A 12,438-nucleotide genomic window follows, 5' to 3' on the forward strand; every position below is an offset into this window, starting at 1 on the left:
AAGGAAAAGAAAAGCTTACAAAAGGTACAGAGAGCTAGGTAATGTTAGAGATCTGGAAGAGTATAATGCTAATAGGAAGGAGCTTAAGAAGGAGATTAGGAGAGCCAGAAGGGGACCTGAGAAGGCCTTGGTGGGCAGGATTAAGGAAAACCCCAAGGCATTCTACAAGTATGTGAAGAGCAAGAGGATAAGATGCGAAAGAATAGGGCCTATCAAGTGCAGCAGTGAGAAAGTGTGTATGGATCTGGAAGAAATAGCAGAGGTACTTAATGAATACTTTACGTTAGTATTCATTATGGAAAAAGATCTGGGGGATTGTAGTGGGGACTTGCAGCGAGGTGAAAAGCTTGAGCATGTAGATATTAGGAAAGAGGAGGTGCTGAAACTTTTGGAAAGCATCAAGTTGAATAAGTTGCTGGGACCGGATGAGATGTACCCCAGGCTGCTGTGGGAGGCGAGGGAAGAGATTGCGGAGCCTCTGACGATGATCTTTGCATCGTCGATGGAGACAGGAGAGGTTCTGGAAGATTGGAGGGTTGCGGATGTTGTTCCCTTATTCAAGAAAGGGAGTCGGGATAGCCCAGGGAATTATAGACCAGTGAGTCTTACCTCAGTGGTTGGTAAGCTAATGGAGAAGATCCTGAGAGGCAGGATTTATGAACATTTGGAGAGGTATAACATGATTAGGAATAGTCAGCATGGCTTTGTCAAGGGCAAGTCCTGCCTTACAAGCCTGATTGAATTTTTTGAGGATGTGACAAAACACATCGATGAAGGGAGGGCAGTAGATGTAGCAAGGTGTTTGATAAGCTACCCCATGCAAGGCTTATTGAGAAAGTAAGGAGGCATGGGATCCAAGGGGATATTGCAATGTGAATCCAAAACTGGCTGGACCACAGAAGGCAAAGAGTGGTTGTTGAAGGGTCGTATTCTGAGTGGAGGTCAGTGACCAGTGGTGTACCTCAGGAATCTGTACTGGGACCCTTGTTCCTAGTACAGGTTCCTAAACAACCTAGATGAGGAAGTGGAGGGGTTGGTTAGTAAGTTTGCAGATGACACTAAGGTTGAGGGTGTTGTGGATAGTTTGGAGGGCTGTCAGAGCTTACAGAGGGACATAGACAGGATGCAAAGCTGGGCTGAGAAGTGGCAGATGAAGTTCAACCCAGATAAGTGTGAAGTGGTTCATTTTGGTAGGTCAAATATGATGGCAGAATATAGTATTAATGGTAGGACCCTTGGCAGTGTGGAGGATCAGAGGGATCTTGGGGTCAGAGTCCATAGGACGCTCAAAGCAGCTGCGCAGGTTGACTCTATGGTTAAGAAAACATATGGTGTATTGTCCTTCATCAAGCGGGGAATTGAATTTAGGAGCCAAGAGGTATTGTTGCAGCTATATAGGTCCCTGGTCAGACCCCACTTGGAGTACTGTGTTCAGTTCTGGTCACCTCACTACAGGAAGGATGTGGAAGCCATAGAAAGGGTGCAGAGGAGATTTACTAGGAAGCTGCCTGGAATGCAGAGCATGCCTTATGAAAGCAGGTCAAGGGAATTTGGCCTTTTCTCCTTGGAGCAACGGAGGATGAGGGGGGACCTGACAGAGGGATATAAGATGATGAGAGGTATTGATCAGGTAGATAGTCAGAGGCTTTTCCCCGGGGTTGAAATAGTGGCCACAAGAGGACATAGGTTTAAGGTGCTGGGGAGTAGGTATAGGGGAGATGTCAGGGGTAAGTTTTTTCTTTACACAGAGAGTGGTGAGTGCGTGGAATGGGCTGCCGGCAACATGTGGTGGAGGCGGATACGATAGGGTCTTCTAAGAGACTGTTGGATAGGTACACGGAGCTGAGAAAAATAGAGGGCTATGGGTAAGCCTAGTAATTTCTAGGGTAGAGACATGTTCGGCACAGCTTTGTGGGCTGAAGGGCCTGAATTGTGCTGTAGTTTTTCTATGTCTTCCCATGATATGACCAGTAACAGACAGGAGCAAGGTAATAGACATGACAGGATGGACAGGTTGAAGTGTGTGTATATTAATGCCAGGAGTTTTATGGGTAAGGGAGATGAAATTAGAGCATGAATCAGTACATGGAACTATAATTTTGTGGCCATTACAGAGACTAGGTTGAGAGGGGGACAGGAATGGATGCTTAATGTTGCAGGGTTTCGATGTTTTATAAAAGATAGAGAAGGAGGTAAAAGGGGTGGGGGGAGGGAGTTGCACTATTAATCAGGAACAATAGCACAGCTGCACTAAGAGGGGAGATAATGGAGGGTTTGTCCACTGAGTCTATATGGGTAGTACTCAAAAATATGAAAGATGCAATCATTCTGATGGGATTATACTACAGACCCCTAAATAACCATGGAGACATTGAGGAACAGATATGCAGGCAGACTACCAGTGTCCCCAATGACTTCACCTGTAGGAAGTGTGCCTGGCTGCAGCTCCTGGCTGACCACATTAAGGAACTAGAGTTGGGGTTGGATGTACTTAGGATTGTCCGGGATGCTGAGAGCATCATAGATAAGAGTTTTAGGAAGGTGGTTACACCTAAGGTGCAGACAGCAGATAGTTCGGTGACCACCAGGAAAGGTAGAGCGAGCAGACAGACAGTGCAAGGTTCCCATGTGGCCATTCCTCTCAGCAACAAGTATACCCCTTTGGATACTGCTGAGGGGATGACCTATCAGGTCAGACAGGTCAGTGGTACTGTAGTTAGCTTTGTGGCTCAACGGGGAAGGGTAAAGTCAGACAGAGCAATAGTGATAGGAGACTCGGTAGTTAAGGGGACAGACAGGAAATTCTGTGGCCGCAAAACAGAAGCCAGAATGGTGTGTTGCCTCCCAGATGCCAGGGCCGAGGATGCCTTGGTGGCTGCAAAACACCTCAAGAGGAGAGGGTGAGCAGCCAGAGATCATGGTGTGCATTGGCACCAACAACATAGGTAGAAAGGGGGAAAGAGGTCCTATGCAATGAGTATAGGGAATTAGGAAAGAGGCTAAAAAGCAGGACTTCAAGGGTAGTCACTTCTGGATTACAGAATTACAGGCAGGCAAGAAAGACAGAACAGATAAATACAGAGCTGAGGAGGTGATGCATAGGGCAGGGTTTCAGCTTCTTGGATCATTGGAATCCTTGTACATGTTGACCCCTGCCCCAGAAGAAAGGGGGTGGGTTGCACCTTAACTGGAGAGAAACCAATATCATGGCCCAGAGGTTCACTAGTGCAACTCGAGATGATTTAAATTAGTTTTGTAGGGGGATGGGAACCAGAGCACCAGGTCAGAATGTGGAGGGATTGAGAGGAAGGTACATGTCATGACAAGAAACTCTAAGGAAAGACAGGCAGGAGCAAGGTAACAGACACAATGGGATGGACAAGTTGAAGTGTGTTCATTTTAATTCTAGGAGTTTTAAGGGTAAGGGTGATGAACTGAGAGCATGGATCAGAAAGTACATGGAATCATTATGTTTTGGCACTACAGACACTCGGTTGAGAGAGATACAAGACTGGATGTTTAATATTCCAGTATTTCAATGTTTCAGAAATACAGAGAGGGAAGTAAGCGGTGGGTGGGTGGTTGGGGGGGCTGAAGTTGCACTATTAATCAGGAACAATATCATAGCTGTACTCAGTGGGGACATAATGGAGAGTTCATCCACTGAGTCTATAATGAGAAGAACTCAAAAATAAGAAAGGTGGTATAATACTATAGACCCCCCACCCACCCACCCACCCACCTGGCAACATCCTTATAAATTTTTTCTGCACTCTTACAAGCTTATGAGGGTAGTGGTTGATGGGACTTATTCCAGCTGGAGGTCCATGACTAGTGGTGTTCTACAGGGATCCATACTGGGACCTCTGCTTGTTTGTGATATATATAAATGACCTGGATGAAAACATAAATGAAAACATCAGCAAGTTTGCAGAAGATACGATGATTGGTGTTGTGGATAGTGTAGAAGGCAGCCAAATGATACAGCGGGATATAGATCAGTTGCAGATATGGGCAGAGAAATGGCAGATGGAGTTTAACCTAGCCAAATGAGAAGTTTTGGACTTTGGGAGATCAAATGTAAAGGGACAGTACACCGTTGATGGCAAGACCCTTAGCAGTGTTGATGTACAGCAGCATCTTTGGGTTCAAGTCCACAGCTCCCTCAAAGTGGCTATACACGTTGATAGAGTGGTAAAGGAGGCATGCGGCATGTTTGCCCTTATTAGTCAAGGTATTAAGTTCAAGCGTCAGGAAGTTATGTTGCAGCTTTATAAAACTCTGGTTCGGCCACATCTAAAATATTGCATTTAGTCACCCCATTACAGGAAGGATGTGGAGGCTTTGGAGAGGGTGCAGAGAGGTTTACCAGGATGCTGCCTGGATTAGAGGGCATGTGCTATAACGAGAGTTGGACAAACTTGGGTTGTTTTCTTTATAGCAGTGGAGGCTGAGGTGAGTTCTGATAGAGGTTTATAAGATAATGAGACGCATAAATGGAGTAGATAGCTGATATCTTTTTCGCAGGTGGGCAATGCATAATACCAGAGTGCATGCATTTAAGGTGAGGAGGGCAAGTTCAAAGGAGATGTGTGGGCAAGTTTTTTTTTAAAAACAGAGTGGTGGGTACCTGGAATGCGCTGCCAGGGGTGGTGGTGGAGGCAGATACAATAGAGACATTCAAGAAGCTCTTAGATAGGCATATGAATGTGCAGAAATGGCAGGATATGGACATTGTGTAGGCAGAAGTGATTAGTTTAGTTAGGCATTTAATTATTAATTCATTTGGGAGAAGACTGTGGGCCAAAGTTCCTGTGCAGTACTGTTCTATGTTCTAGGTGGCAGTACTTGGTTGGTTTTCTAGCCATGGATGTAAATTATACACTTCCAGAAGATATTTGATAAAAGTTCCACTGGCAAGTTATTAACCTAGTTAGGAAGTCAGCCAGGCAGCAGGAGACAGTAGGGAAAACGATCAGGTACTGTAATTGGTAGGGATTGAGTTGGCACAGAAGAGGACCTTTCAACCCACCTCACTGTGCCAACAATGATGCCCATCTACAGTAATCCCATTTTCCTGCATTAGGCCTGGATCCCTTTATGCCTTCCCTGTCCAAGAACTGCCCAAATGCCTGTTAAACATTGTAATTTTGTCTTCCTCTACCATCTTCTCTGGTAGCTCATCCCAATTAACCACCCCCTTTTGTGTGGAAAAGCTTGTCCCTCAGATCTTCTTTCAGCTTCTCCCCTCTCACCTTAAATGTGCCTTCTAGTTCCACATTCACCTGCCTGTGGAAAAAGACCATTTATCCTATCCATGCTCCTCATAATTTTATAAACCTCTGAGGTCACCCCTCAACCTCCTACGGTTCTGTGAAAATAAATCCAACTTGCCCAATCTCTCCTAATAATAACAGCCATCCAACATCTTGAATCTCTTCTGCATTCTTTCTATTGCTACCACATCCTTCCTGTCATGTGGTGACCACAATTACACACGATACTCCAAGAGTGGTCCAATCAATGTTTTGTGTAGCTGCAACATGATGCCCCAACTCTTGTACTCAATGCCTCAGCCTATGAAGGTAAGCTTACTAAATGCCTTCTCTGCATTGCCACTTTGGAGTTGGTTTATTATTGTCATTTGAACCAAGGTACTGTGAAAAACTTGTCATGCATACCATACATACAGATCAATTCATTACACAGTGTATTGAGGTAGCACAAGGTAAAACAGTACAGAATGCAGAATAAAGTGTCACAACTGCAGAGAAAGTGCAGTACAGGTAGACAATAAGGTGCAAGGTCATAACAAGGCAGACTGAGATCAAAATTCCATCTTATTGTACCAGGTAACTGTTCAGTAGTCTTATAATAGTGGGATAGCTGTCCTTGAGCCTGGAGGTACCTGCTTTCTGGCTTTTGTATCTTCTGGCTACTGGGAGAAGGGAGAAGAGAGAATGTCCCAGGTGGGTGGGGTCTTTGATTACACTGGCTGCTTTACCGAGGTAGCAAGAAATATAAACAGAGTCCATGGAGGGAAAGCTGGTTTCCATGACATGCAGAGCTGTGTCCACAACTCTCTGCAGTTTCTAGCAATCACAAGCAGAGTAGTTGCCATACCAAGCCGTGGTGCATCCAGATAGGATGCTTTCTACAGTGCATTGATAAAAGTTGGTGAATGTCTAGGGGAACATGCCAAATTTCTTTAGCCTCCAGAGGAAGTAGAGGTGCTGGTTGGACCAGGACAGGCTATTGGTGATGTTCACTCCTCAGAACTTGAAGCTCTCAATCCTCATGACCTGAGCAGCACTGATGTAGACAGGTGCATGTCCACCACCAACAAACCTCCCCCCACCCCCCACAATGTCAATGACCAGTTTTTTTGTTTTGCTAACATGGAGGGAAAGGTTGCTATCATGACACCATGTCACTAAGCTCTCCATCTCCTTTCTGTACTCCGACTCATCATTATTTGAGATACAGCCCACTACGGTGTTATCAACTGCAAACTTGTAGATGGAGTTAGGGCAGGATCTGGCCATGCAGATACGAGTAGAGTAGGGGCTGAGGACACAGCCTTGTGGGACACCAGCGTTGAAAATAATCGTGGTGGAGGTCTTGCTGCCAATCCTTACTGATTGCGGTCTATTGGTCAGGAAGTCAAGGATCCCATTGTTGAGGGAGGTGTTGAGTTCCAGGTCTCGGGGGGTGGTGATCAGTTTGCTTGGAATTATAGTGTTGAAGGTGGAGCTGTAGTCAATAATCAATAGTCTAATGTAGGTGTCTTTACTGTCCAAATGCTCCAGAGATAAGTGTAGGGCCACAGAGATGGCGTCTGCCGTAGATTTGTTTTTTTTTACAGTAGGCAAATTGCAGTGGATCAAGGTTGTCTGGGAGACTGAAGTTTCAGGGAACTATGCACTTGCATCCCAAGTGCACTTGTCCCTCTGAATATCAATGCTCCTAATATTCCTGTCATTTATTCCAAATGTCCTACCAGAATTTGACTATGCTTGGTCTCAAAGCCACATAGCCAAGCTTTCAAATGACACAAGGAAGTGGTATTATAAGCAGCACAAGTAGGAGCATTAAATTACAATTCTCAATCCAGACTGCTGCCCGCACTGGTTATTGAACCCATTTAAACCAGCACCCTGGTCTTTTACCCATAATCAGATTTCTTTCTCATGGCTTCACAGTGCCAATTCACCTGGAGGCCTGGGTTCTACAACAATCCCCAAAGCAGAGGAGCCCATGTCATAAAGCAGGAAATAAGATGCACTGGAAGCCACACATGCTGGCATTCAACATATACCCAGATGTTAAAAGGCAAGCCGACCCATAAAGTGGACGTTGCCAGAACCTCTGCTATTCCGTCAACCTGTGGAAGATATACTTTAGCCCAAAGGTTTATGCAAATGAAGAAATCTATTGTTAAAAGATTTAAATGTATAAAATTTAAGCCATTAATTTTGGACAACAAAGTAGAAGAAAACATTTTCTAAAGGATGAAAAACTAGACTGAATTCTGAAGTGTTTTGAGGGTCCATGAAGAGAGATTATTCTAATATCACAGACAAGTAATCAAAAAGGCTAATGAAATATTGGCTTTTGCACGTTGAGGATGAGAGATCAAAGAAATAAATGTTATTTTTCAGCCGTATACAGTCCTGGTTAGACCACACCTAGAGTGCAGTGAATAGTTCCACATGCCATAAGAGTGAAATTAGCAAGTACTTTTTAGACAACATTCTATAGAGTTATACAGCATGAAAATCGCCCATTCGGCCCAACTCATCCCTGCTGATCAGTGGCCACCCTTCTGTATTAACCCCATCCCCCAGCACCTAGTCCATAGCTCTCTCTGCCCAAGCAATTCAAGTGTTCATCTAGACACTTATTAAACACTGTTAGCAACCCAGCTTCAAACATTCATCAACTTAGAATAATAAGTTTGGCTAAAGGCAATTGATAATAAATTAATTAACTTCATAACAGATATCAAGAATTCTTCTTAAAACCCAAAAGGTATTAAAACAATATAGGGAAAAGATGGGTGCAAGTCAAATCATATTTAATGACTTCCTTGTTCAGGATGATGACCTTTCATAAGAAACGAAGTTTTTCTCTCTCCAAAGACCCTGCCTGACCTGCTGAGTATCATCATTTTCTCTTTATCTCTTCCTGTTTGTATTTTAAAGACATGAATAAATCTTACCCACAACTTTCCGAAAAGCTTCTCATAGCTAATGAAACCAGGGTAGTCAAGTATAAAACTAGAGGGCATAGATTTAAGTGGGCCCTGAGAAGCAAGTTTTCACACAGAGGTTGGTGGGGATATGGAACAAGCTGCTGTAGGTAGTGGTGGAGCAGAGTACAATTACAATGCTCAGAATCATATTTATTATCACTGACATTTGCCATGACATTTGTTGTTTGTGGCAGCAGTACAGTGCAAAGACTTAAAAATTACTATAAATTACAGAATAAATAGTGCAAACAAAAAGGAATAACGAAGTAGTGTTCATGGACAGTTCAGAAATCTGATGGTACAGGGGAAGAAGCTGTTCCTAAATCATTGCATGTGGGTTTTCAGGCTACTGTACCTCCTCCCTGATGGTAGTAATGAGAAGAGGGCATGTCACAAGTGGTGAGGGTCCTTAGTGATGGATGCCACCTTCTTGAGGCACCACCTCTTGAAGCACCACCTCTTGAAGACATCCTCAATGGTGAGGAGAGATGTGCCCGCAATGGAGCTGGCTGAGTCTACAACCCTTAGCAGCCTCTTGATATCCTGTGCATTGGAGCCTCCATACCAGGGTCCGATGCAACCCGTCAGAATGCTCTCCACCGTACGGCAATAGAAATTTGCAGGAGTCTTTGGTGACATACCAAATCTCCTCAAACTCCTAATGAAGTAGAGCCACTGGTATGCCTTCTTCGTGACTGCATTAACATGTTCAGTCCAGGATAGATCCTTTGAGATGTTGACGCCCAGTACTTTCCACTTCTCACCCCTCAAAGAGGACTGGTGTGTGTTCTCCTGACTTCCCCTTCCTGAAGTCCACAGTCAATTCCTTGGTCTTGCTGACATTGAGTGCAAGGTTGTTGTTGCGACACCACTCAACCAGCTGATCTATCCCACTCCTGTATGCCTCCTCATCGCCATCTGAGATTCTACTAACAACAGTGGTGTCATCAGCAAATTTATAGATGGCGTTTGAGCTGTGCTTAGCCATACAGTCATGAGTGCAGGGAGAGTAGAGCAGCAGGCTAAGCACACATCCTTGAGGTGCGCCTGTGTTGATTATCAGTAAGGAGATGTTATTACCGATTCATACTGTGGTCTCCCTATAAGGAAGTCGAGGATCCAGTTGCAGAGGGAGGTACAGAGGACCAGGTTTTGAAGCTTGATGATTAATACTGAGAGGATGATGGTGTTGAACACCAAGCTGTAATGGATAAACAGCAGCCTGACATATGTTTTGTTGTTGTCTAGGTGCTCCATAGCAGAGTGGAGAGCCAGCGAGATTGCATCCGCAATAGACCTGTTGTGGCGGTAGGCAAATTGCAGCAGGTCCAAGTCCTTGCTCAGGTAGGAGTTAATTCCAGCCATAAGCAAACCCTCAAAGTACTTCATCACAGTAGATGTGAGTGCTATCAGGCGATAGTCATTGAGGCAGCTCATCTCGCTCTTGTTGGGCACCGGTATGATTGCTGCCTTTTTGAAGCAGGTGGGAACCTCAGGCCACAGCAGTGAGAGGCTGAAGATGTCATTGAACACTCCAGCCAGTTGGTCGGCACAGGTTTTCAGTACCCGGCCAGATACACTGATGGGGCCTGACACCTTGTGAGGGTTCACCCTCTTGAAGAATGTTCTGACATTGGCCTCCAAGACAAAGATCACAAGGTCACCAGATGCTGTGGGGATTTGCACAGGTGTAGTGCTATTCTCCCTTTCGAAGCTTGCATAAAAGGCATTGAGCTCATCAGGGAGTGAAGCATCACTACCATTTATGCTGTTAGGTTTCACCTTTATAGGAAGTAATGGCAGGCAAACCTTGGCACTGCTGGTTCACACAGTTGCCTTTTTGTTCTCATGATGGCATTCCATGGGTCTGGCCTGGACTTCTTGTAGGATTCTGCATCGCTAGTCTTAAGTGTCACAGACATTTGGACAGGTACACAGATAGGAAAGATTTGGAAGTATATGGGTCAAGTGCAAGCAAATTGAACTAGTTCAGAAAGACACCTTGATCAGCATGGATGAATTGAGCCAAAGAACCTATTTCTGTGCTGCATAACTATGACTCTCATGAAACTGTAACGCAGAAACACCCCATAAAAAGCAATGAGCAACTATGTTTGCAGTGGGGCAAGTTGTGGAAAAAATGGTAGTCACAATACTGGGAGTTCACCCATATACCTCTTCAAACATTGGAGTGGGATCCACTCTACAAGTCAGGCAGGATGCCATTTAAAGTCCAATAAGATTATTTGCCATTAATTGCAAAGCAAACTCTGTCAATATTTAGAGGCTATTTTTATTCCTAGAATATTTATATCAAAATAAAAACATTAATAAAAATACAGAAGAATGTGAAATAGGAAGGATCATTAACAATTTATATTTTAACCATATTATAAATTATAAGTTCTGAGGTCAGCAATATTTAACACTGCAACTTATATTACCTCTCAATTTCATTAGGAGGATTTTGCTTTTCCTGAGAAGGCAATTTTGGAATGATAATATTCCTTGATCCCATACTAGTTTTCAGTTGAATAATCTGGGAACTGTCACCTGTTCCTTCCAGGGAACGTCGCAATGAACCTTGAAGATCTGCAGCAGACATTACTTCACCCCTACATATTTTAAAATCTGAATAAAAGGAGAAAATAAATTTTCAGAATTAAAAAGCAAACACATAATTATAGGATAAGTTGCATGACGAAAAGGGAACATTTTTGTGTAAATTGCTTGGACTTTCGAATTTATGGGAAATGATTTACAACAAAGTACTCTGGTTAGTTAACCTACAAACAGAATAATTAGATTCACAGGTCAACTATGGAGTTTAAGTCAGTATATGTTAAGGGAATATTGGCTCCACGCAAGGGTCATTCTACCACGACTGTGAACGATCGAACTCATGATAGAAAGCTTCATTACAGGAACATAAGCTCAGAAAACACTTACTGCTGACTCCTTCCTGCCCACTCTTGCATTCGCCCCGACTCTGCGACCACTTCGTGCTAGAGAACACGGAGAGGGTCGTGTTTGTAACCAGGGGCATCAGGCTATGAATGGTGGGTCGCGAAAGGAAACACACTCTAGAGATAGGACAACTGAACCGCTAGGGGCAAGGCTGTTTCCTTGTATTATTACTGGGCGGCGGACTGGGGAAATTAAAGCGTAGCAGGACAGTCCGGTACATAACTGTTGCGTTTCACAGTTGGGCATTGTGAACAAACAGCGCCGTGTTACCCCGGGCGGGCAATGCTGTCCCGAGGAACTCGGGGACACGGAAGCCCGCCTCAGCCGCAAAATGAGGGGCGCCAACAAAAGAGACCCGCCGAGGTGGGAAGGGCTCTCTCGGGGAGGGGGAAGGCGGCCTCGACGAGCTGGAAGGAAGGCAGGGGAGGGGGAAGGGGTCGATGTCAACAGGCCTCCATGGGTCAAGCCAGGGCGGCAGCAACGGGACGTGGGCAGCAGTACACTTGCAGCATCAGCGGGGTTTGAGGCGGGAGAACGAACCTGCTGCTTAGGCAGGCGCCAGACCCACACACACCGGCTCTTTAAATGTCCCGCAGCTGCACCGACTCCAACGCCGTGAGCGGGAAACATCAAGAGTTCAAATTAGAACTGACGGTCCGTTCGCTTCCGCTCTGCACCTCGGCTTCCGGAATGACGCGAGGATGCCACCATCCGATTGGAAGATGGTTGGTCGCCTAGTAACCGGAGAGCGAAGCCCCGCGTGCGCGATGACAACAACCAACCGTCACTCCTCACACGGTGCTGTGAAGGCCGGGCCGGGGCCGGGGCCGGGGGCTGCGGTGCAACGTTTGTCTCCCGCAGAATAACAGGAATGGTACAGCACAGGAACACGATGTGGTGCCGAACTAATTAAACTAATGACACCTAACTAAACTAATCCCTTCTGCCTGCCCATGGTCTATATCCCTCCATGCTCTGCATATTAGTAGGCCTATCTAACAGCCTCTTAAACACCTCTATGGTATTTGCCGCTGTTTAACCTCTGTTCCAGAAACAATAATCAGGGGAAGAATTAATAGTCACTCGGATTAGTGAAATTCAGCATAGATTTTTTAAAACCAAATCACAGTTTCAAAGAGATAGAGACAGGTGAAATGGGAGGATGGACAAGCAGTGTAGAGCTGCTGTGTCACAGCTACAGTGTCCCAGGTTCAATC

At 45.0% G+C, this 12,438-nt stretch overlaps 1 protein-coding gene across 4 annotated transcripts in view; it reads right to left on the bottom strand.

Moving 5' to 3' along the window:
* LOC127572676 (coiled-coil domain-containing protein 171-like) overlaps positions 1 to 11,891 on the bottom strand; it is a 497,458-nt gene extending 485,567 nt beyond the window's left edge. For all 4 annotated transcript variants that reach the window (XM_052020188.1, XM_052020186.1, XM_052020185.1 and 1 more), the window contains exons 1-2: positions 11,762 to 11,891; positions 10,699 to 10,885 (exon numbers count right to left, since the gene is read on the bottom strand). In XM_052020188.1, coding sequence (XP_051876148.1) covers positions 10,699 to 10,859 — 161 coding nt within the window. In that variant the 5' untranslated portion in view covers positions 10,860 to 10,885; positions 11,762 to 11,891. The remainder of the gene's footprint in view (positions 1 to 10,698; positions 10,886 to 11,761) is intronic.
* Between the last annotated feature and the right edge of the window lie 547 nt (positions 11,892 to 12,438).

Source organism: Pristis pectinata, chromosome 7 (assembly GCF_009764475.1).
Source record: "Pristis pectinata isolate sPriPec2 chromosome 7, sPriPec2.1.pri, whole genome shotgun sequence".
In the NCBI taxonomy this organism is placed as follows: Eukaryota; Metazoa; Chordata; class Chondrichthyes; order Rhinopristiformes; family Pristidae; genus Pristis; species Pristis pectinata.